The following is an 8,656-nucleotide window of genomic DNA, read 5'->3' as shown; positions in this document are numbered from 1 at the left end:
ACTTGTTGAAAAGGCTCTGACAGGGAGCTTGTACAATATATTGTCATAGGTTTTGGCCTGAAAAATACTCCCGCTATGTTTTAACTATTAAAGAGCCAAGTGCTTACTATGTAGACAGTTGTGAAACATCTTGATGATGAAGTGTGATATTCTGATACCTGGGTAAACCATCTTCAAATTTTAGACACTCTGTTTAAATGGTTTTATAGTGCAGGGGTTTTCAACCCAGTTCCTGGAGTCCCCCAACAGTGCACATTTCACATATCTTCTTAATCAAACACACCTGATCGAGGTCATCAGCTCATTAGTAGAGACTTCAAGACTGCACGTTCCTAAAGACAAATGTGATTCATTTTGTTATTTTGTGATGTTTATTTAAAGAGTTTTCTTAAATTGGGGAGTTTAGATCCCAAAGTTTGGTGACAAGGTTTGCATATTTAATATAAATGAAGAGAAATTAAACAATATCATTTTATTTTGAACTCTTAAGCTTGACAGTCAACATTGTCTGAAGGTTAAGCACATTCACTTAACTGGTTCATTGTTTGTTCAGAGATTTATTTTTATTGCTTATTGTTTATGTAATCACATTTCTGCAATCATATTGGTAACAAGAACAAAAAATGATTGATGTTTAGTAATATAGCTTTCATCCATTGTGGTAAATACATTTCACCATATTTTTTAACACATTCACAATACAGTGATGTCACAAAAGAAAATGCACACCTTACTTTTTAACACACAATGACACACACACATTTGATCATGCAATTTAATGTTAATTTATATTTTATAGTCTCCATTCATGTATGATTAACACCATTCACACACACACATACATACTGGTTTGTATGTTTTATGGGTTTATTCCATAGACGTAATGGTTTTTATATTGTACAAACTGTATTTTCTATGCCATTGCCCTAACCATACCCTTAAACCTACCCGTCACACACAACTCTGCATTTGTACTTTTTCAAAAAACGTTGTGTATGATTTATAAGCTGTTTCCCTCATGGGGACCAAAAAATTTCCCCACAAGGACAAAATTTACCGGTATTATTATACTAGCGAATACAAGGTACACACACACTCACTCACACTGTAACTCTTTGAACACCATTTACTAAAACATAACACATGAGACAAGAAAAAAATAAAAAAAATAAGTACAAGGACTGAACACTAGGCACAATCTGCATTATCAACACACATCAACCCTGAAGAGACAACCGCTTCACATAGAAACAAAGCAACCATCACAAGCGCAGAACAGTGAACGTTACACAGTACAGACTGAAATACAGATCAGGCCCAAACTAAGACTTTTCTTACAGATTATTTGTTACCTTGCACCTCAGGTCACTGTCTGAATGTTTTAACACAACCTGTCAGGAGCTTAAATGCTTCGAGCTTTCACGGTTATGTTAGTTTGCCTGCACTAATTTTGGTCCCACTGCAACACCATTGCAGTCAAGAATGTACTGCAAGCAGCCTTGTGGAGGACCTTTCTGTGGTGGGCCGTGCTTTACTTCAACCACCGCATCCTTCTCAAGAGCATTCTGAAAGAAACAAGCACATCTGCTCATACACTCATGCGCAAAAAAAAAAAAAATACAACTCACACACGCATGCATATTTGCATGCATATTTGTAAGTAAAATTTAAGTATTGAATTAAGTAAAAACTACTTTACCAAGTTAGGTAAAATTAGCAAAGGAAATAAGTAAATGTAACATGGCCAGTTAGAGTTTGAGGAGTCATTTCTACTTAATTATTTTAAGTTTAATCTGCAATACTCAAGTACATTTCACAGTTATGGTTTATAACTTTACTCAAACAATGTAGCACTGAAAAAATATGCTATATGGATCACTTACAAACATGTAAGTAAGCAAGTAGATAGCTCGTTATCCTTTTTTAAATAATAAGTCTACTCAATATAATTATTACCCAAATGAACAGAGACCTCAATATACAACACACAATGATGGTAACGATCAGTGGATAGTGTTTGAGTACGAATGGGTCATTTTGAGTAGGAAATGAACTCTAGATGTCACAAAACAGCAAGTTACTAAACAGCAAAAGCAACCATTAAACAGTATAAATACAACTCGAAAAGAGTGAAAAAGTTAACCTTATTAATTACTCACGCCCCAGTGCATGATGGGAACAACCGGATCATAACTTTGATATTTACTTAAAGGGATAGTTCACCCAAGAATTAAAATTTGATGTTTTCGTTTGTGTTCTACTGAAGAAACAGTCACCTAAATCTTGGATGCCCTGGGGGTAAGCAGATAAACATCACATTTTCATTCTTGGGTGAACTATCCCTTTAAAGAATCCTTGTAAACATAACAAACAATTCCAAGTAAAACATACTTATAAGTTCAAACTTTAATTTCTATAAGCTTAAACTGAGTACTAATAAGTAAAAGGGACGTGACATGTGGCCAAGTACATTGAAGGTGGGAGAGAGCACTGTACATTCACTCCCCCCACAAGACTCGAACCTGCAACCTTTGGGTTACAAGTCCAACTCTCTAACCATTAGGCCACGACTTCCCTAACATGCTACCCCGTGTGAGGCTCGAACTCACGACCTTCAGATTATGAGACTGACGCACTGCCTAACTGCACCAACGAGGCCTGTAATATACAGTCAAGCCAAAATTTATTCAGACACCTTCAACATTTCTCACATTTTCACAGTTTATTTGCTATAGTTTAGAAAATGGAAATAAAATATGACAAGACTCCGAGTTAAACTGTGTCAGAAAAAAATTATCTTGATAATGTCAGATAACTTCGATAGAAAGGTATGTAATGGATAGATAACTTTGATAGAAAGGTATGTAATGGATTCGGTTGAATAGCTGTCAGCTGTTAATTTAAGCACACAATTAGATAATACCAATTTAGCTCAACCAATTACCAAGCAATGCTTCATTTTATTCAGTCTGTGGTGTAAAAAGGTCACATTAGCATTTAAAGAAAAACACTTGAGCAAAACATGTTCAGGTCAAAGTTTCGGAATAATTTTTGGTCCCAAATTTTTATCAATTTTACTGGTAGTCCACTATATGAAGAAATTTTGGGTGTAATACGTCACAGTTTACTTTATTTTGCTATCCTCACTTACATAAATGAACTATAGTGTCCCTGCACCCAAAAAATTATATCTGGTGTCTGAATAATTTTTGGTTTCTGCACTATAGACAACTTGCTTTGAAAATCAAACAAAAATTAAAGGTAAAGTGCGGCCTTATTTTGTAAGATAGGTCAGTTTATTTATTTTTAATTTTTTTACAATATGTTATACATTATCTACCTTTCTTGGTTGAATAGCAGTTGGTCTTTTGGGATTTTGTGCCATAACATGATTCATTTTGGCAATGACCATGTCTGCTATCAGCTGCTGGTCCTCGGCCTGATGTCCCCCCACCAATGGCATAGACGAGCCCATTACCTTATGAAATTACCACAGTTATTAGTAATACTACATAGAGAATACAACACATTGGTTGAATTTGTAGAAGAAAACATCTACATAACATCTCAGCTCTACAAAGAATTTTTGGGTATGATTTGTCACAGTTTACTTTATTTTGCTATCCTCACTTACATAAATGAACTATAGTGTCCCTGCACCCAAAAAATTATATCTGGTGTCTGAATAATTTTTGGTTTCTGCACTATAGACAACTTGCTTTGAAAATCAAACAAAAATTAAAGGTAAAGTGCGGCCTTATTTTGTAAGATAGGTCAGTTTATTTATTTTTAATTTTTTTACAATATGTTATACATTATCTACCTTTCTTGGTTGAATAGCAGTTGGTCTTTTGGGATTTTGTGCCATAACATGATTCATTTTGGCAATGACCATGTCTGCTATCAGCTGCTGGTCCTCGGCCTGATGTCCCCCCACCAATGGCATAGACGAGCCCATTACCTTATGAAATTACCACAGTTATTAGTAATACTACATAGAGAATACAACACATTGGTTGAATTTGTAGAAGAAAACATCTACATAACATCTCAGCTCTACAACATATCACGTCACATATATACAACTAGCAAAAGCATAGCGCATACCTCAGTAATGTAATCTTTTCCATCTTTTCCATGAATAGCTTTGACAGCACAAATTTCGAGGCCTCCAGATATTTCACTGCAGGTGTCAACCCAAAGCTTATACCTGCAGAATAATGCAACTTGCTTAGTCATGCTTGAAGCATATTTGCTTACCTGAAAGCATATGCTTTAAATGGTGCCATTGTTGCGTGGGTTACCTGTCGGTCATAGCCACCTGCTCCACCATGGCAGTGCCAGTGTTGGACTTCCAGTTACCTGAGACTGACGTCCTCCTATGAAACGAGGAGCATTCTTCATCTGTCAAGAACAGCATTCAGCTAAATCTGAGATGTGTTCAGAAACTACAAACTAGCATCGGTACTCACACGTAAGCTTTGTAATCATTTCCTATTTTCTGAATCCTGATGTCGTATTTGGCTTCGATGAATGGTTCACATGTGCTGTAGGTCTGAGTGATGGCCACCACACTCGCTATGTCCTGAAACTTTGTGTGGTTCTCCACTTTCACCTTAACAACACATGTAATTAGATTACGAGCTTAGCTGCACGAGCACGCATCGCTTCTTTTACTGTTATCGCTTCAGTTTAAACATTACCTTCCCCACACCAGAGTGAGCGTGACCGATTTTCACGACAACAGGGAATGCCGGCATGGCCACCTGGTTCGTTTTCCCACAAACAGAGTATTTGTTTATTTAATTATGCAGATACAGTCATCATTGGAAGAAAATGTTTATGGAACGATCTCTTACCATTTCTTTATAGTTGGGATAGAACGTCTGTTCAATTATTGGGAATTTCTCCTGTCCAAGTTTCTTGCATGTGCTGATCAGACATGCAAACTGCAGATACGTTTGGAGAGATGAGTTTGGAGCAGATATCTATCAAATGATATGCCATGTCAGATTGACCATTCTCAAACTTACTGCCCAGGGTTTGTCACAGAGGTTGTAAATGGACTCCAGGGAGTTGATGCTGGGAATGCCGGCGTACTGCAGTCCGATGATTAAGTTCCGGAAATCCTCATTCTCTGCCATGCTGTAAGCATGCTGTCGGATCAAGACAAAGTCAGGCTTAAATGACCTGTAGGGGCATAGATCACACACACATATAGATGAAAGTTATTTTTCTGAGTCATCTTTGCAGTGTGAAGTGTTGAGGACATGTAACGGAATTACGTAATTTAATTACAGAATAAATGTAACTGTAATCAGTTACAGTTACTGAGAAAAAATGTGAAATTAAATTACAGTTACTTATGAAAGTGTTAACGATTACAAAGGGGGTTACATATGAATTTTTTTCACACATACAGATTTGATTTGAGTGCTCTAAAATATGAGACACCAGTGTTTCAGGAGTTTAGGACAGAGAATAGACACATGCTTATTAGATAACTCTTTTATTTCCTGTTTGGGTTTATGTAGATGCTTTATTTTTCAGATTAACTGTTTTTCCAAGGCATTGCTAGATATCAGTGTTTCCTGTCATAGCTATGCAAAGATTTGATTTCAAAAACAGTATCATAGCTACTAAACTCTTTCTTGTTATGATTTTAATGATTTTATGATATGTATTTAACCTCGGAATGATCTCAAAGTTCTGATTTGTGGTGGCTGTGCTTTAAAGTTCAATTACAATAATCTTACTTCAAGATTTTGAAAGTCTGACAGTAATCAGTGTTGAGTGCTGCTGTAAAGTTGAATGTGTTTAAATGTTTGAAAATGATTAACAGTTGAAAACATTAGAAATGTAAAAGTAATCAAATGTAATCAGTTACATTACTTTAATAAAGTAATTGAAATAGTTACACTACTTATTACATTTTAAATAGAGTAGCTTGTAATCTGTAACCTATTAGATTTCCAAAGTAACCTTCCCAACACTGGCAATGTGGCTGTATATGTTGCACTAACCTCTAGTAACTAGTAATTCTAGCTTTCTTCCCTGTGAATCCTGTTTTGCTGTTGGCTGGGTGTGTCTTTTTACTAGAGTGAACCTCACAGGAATTGTGGGCGAGAAACAAGAAGTCCTCCCATCTTCTCGACGATGATGAAGATGAGGAAAATGACTCTATCCTCTTACCTAATTTGCTTGTTAATGTAAAATCCAGAGTTGAGACCTGCTGTCCAATTAAACCTCATGGAGGTCTGCTGCAACTTTCCATTGACTGGCCCTCTCAACAAGAAGCAGAAAGGATCTCTATGATGGTAAAAGGCTGCCAATCACACCTCACACAGATTAAACAATTCATTCCAGCTGTATTGTGGAGATAAAGGCACTGAAACAAACCTTATCTCACAGTGTGCCTGTTAAGGATTATGCATGGCTGGATATTCAAGATATCCAGTATGAGGGAACTGGGGCTAGACCTTTTCAGTCTGCTCATGTGAAACTTCACGCAACAGTCAAAGAGAGGCTACTGTGATTACTGCGGTCATTGCCAAACCAGCTCAGGTGAAGGGAAAACATGCTATGCGCTCTGTAGGGACAGGAGGTGTTCACCTCAAGCGGACAGAGAGCAGCACTGGGGGTTTTCGGGTTTTCTTCTCCACCACGTGAAAGCATGTGCATGCAACAGGAAGTAAGACTGTTCCAGGTCTTAAATATAACAAAGCGCAGTGCCCTTAATGCACACTAAATCCATGCTTCAGAGCTGTATTCAAGGCTAAGGGTCTCCCATCGTGCATCAATTGCAACTGCTCTTATCACCAGTGGCGGCTCGTCGGGGGAGGCAGGGGAGGCACAGCCTCCCCATAATTTTAAGGTGAAAATGGGAGGAGGACGATTTAATGTTAATAAAATTCCCAATTAATTTCAGTTAATGTCTCAGAATGTGTATTTTTTGTTTGTAATTTCACAGCTGTAATACCATAACATGTTAATGAAGTTGGAATAGCTTTTCTATCTCGAAGGTGCCGAATCTGCTGATGTAACTGCAACCGCTAATGATAGAGAAGGGAAGGGGGAGGCCGGGGGAGAGCTGAGCTCTCGTGCCTCCGTTGGTAAAAAAAAATAGCCAATCAGCATCGAGTGTTCACTTTCAGCACTGAGGAGTGTTGCGAAAAGAAACCTTGTAAGGGAGGCTAAATAATAATAATAATAATCGGCAGGGATCCCAGACCAATACAATTAGTGTGCCTCCTCTATTTTAAAACCCACGAGCTGCCACTGCTTATCACTTAATTAGAAGCACCAGAATTACTAAATTGTGCAATCTGTTAATGTTAGTTTAAAATGTAAAGTTTTCAAAATCAAAATAAAGCTCAGTAATTTGCATTTTTACAACACTATAAATATGTCCCATCGGGTAATGAAAGGTTCTACACACACCTGTGATCTTTATGCCCAGCTAAACACTTACAAAATACAGGAAAATACAGGAAATATGTAATGTGAGTAGACAAGTAGTCAAAGACTGCAAATGTGGGTATTTGGACAGGCCACTCAGAACATCGTCCCAGAGACTGGTTTACATCAGTAGACCTCAAGGATTATTATTTCCATACAGAGATGTTTCCTGCAGACAGGACATTTCTGGCTCATTCAGTACTTGGTGTGGAAGCGGGGTATGGTGGCACTTACACACGTCTAACAGAGGTAGTTTTCGTATTTAATTAAATACGTCTGATAATCTATAATAGACCTTAATAAGATTAGATGCCATATTGAATTTAACGGATGAAAACAAGGCTGTGAGGGACAGACTTACAGTCTTTACAGCTGAACAGTCAGCATGTTTTAACAACAGTTCAATTAAGTTTGTTAAGCACACTGTACTTCTGTCCTCACAGCCTCGTTTTCATTCCTGTCAAAAAGTAAATATAGGGCGCTACCCTGACTAAGGTCTATGCTATAATGTCTCATTTTAGACAATGTTTTGAATGTGCCTCTGAAGACTCCGAATTGATGTACATTCATGGGCCATTTGTGTAATTACACAGAAATATTGTCTCGGTGACAAGCCACTCAAATCACTGTGAAAGGGCTTTTATTACAATTGTCCTTTATTACATCTCAGTATAATGATATAGCTTTCATGTGTGACACATCAAATCAGATCTCTCCAAGTGGGCTAATTTAGCTTTCATATTGATTGAAGGTTAACAAAGTTTGCTGGCTGTTATTGTACACAATAACAAATTAGATCACAGACACTGACGGTTTTAGACAATATACAATAGCTATTGCACATTAAGGTAGCATTAATTGCACTTTAATGTAGCGGAACAATTCGAACAGCTTGTGGTGATTTTTAAATGTGAGTTTACCTGACAACTGTGTTTTCATTCTGCAGAACCTGCACAGCCACGTTACATGATCCATTAGCATGAGCCACAACACTGATGTCTCCAAACTCAGCCTGAAAAACAAAACCAATCAGGCAGTAACTCAGCTAATACGAACACTTTGATTGATTTCATTTGTCTTGTGACTTTCATAATCTCACCTGTTCAACTTTAATATCATAATCTCCATTCAGTTTTTTCCCTCTAAAGAGTTTGGCCCTGTAGTAAAAGGGAAGGGAAAAAAAAAGATTTAAAAACGA

At 37.2% G+C, this 8,656-nt stretch overlaps 1 protein-coding gene and 1 non-coding gene across 2 annotated transcripts in view; both read right to left on the bottom strand.

Moving 5' to 3' along the window:
• Positions 1-1,219: 1,219 nt before the first annotated feature.
• Positions 1,220-8,656, bottom strand: part of LOC107675175 (synapsin-2-like) — a 12,638-nt gene continuing 5,201 nt past the window's right edge. The window contains exons 2-11 of the mRNA XM_016469435.1: positions 8,558-8,615; positions 8,379-8,470; positions 5,034-5,190; positions 4,860-4,949; positions 4,704-4,766; positions 4,473-4,615; positions 4,305-4,379; positions 4,108-4,210; positions 3,824-3,961; positions 1,220-1,565 (exon numbers count right to left, since the gene is read on the bottom strand). Coding sequence (XP_016324921.1) covers positions 1,431-1,565; positions 3,824-3,961; positions 4,108-4,210; positions 4,305-4,379; positions 4,473-4,615; positions 4,704-4,766; positions 4,860-4,949; positions 5,034-5,190; positions 8,379-8,470; positions 8,558-8,615 — 1,054 coding nt within the window. The 3' untranslated portion in view covers positions 1,220-1,430. The remainder of the gene's footprint in view (positions 1,566-3,823; positions 3,962-4,107; positions 4,211-4,304; positions 4,380-4,472; positions 4,616-4,703; positions 4,767-4,859; positions 4,950-5,033; positions 5,191-8,378; positions 8,471-8,557; positions 8,616-8,656) is intronic.
• Positions 2,585-2,658, bottom strand: trnam-cau (transfer RNA methionine (anticodon CAU)). The gene has a single exon. It is a non-coding gene; the product is annotated as a tRNA-Met (tRNA).

This window comes from Sinocyclocheilus anshuiensis, unplaced genomic scaffold, assembly GCF_001515605.1.
Source record: "Sinocyclocheilus anshuiensis isolate Anshui unplaced genomic scaffold, SAMN03320099.WGS_v1.1 scaffold1556, whole genome shotgun sequence".
NCBI classification, from domain to species: domain Eukaryota; kingdom Metazoa; phylum Chordata; class Actinopteri; order Cypriniformes; family Cyprinidae; genus Sinocyclocheilus; species Sinocyclocheilus anshuiensis.
This window is presented reverse-complemented; position numbering and strand designations above follow the sequence as displayed.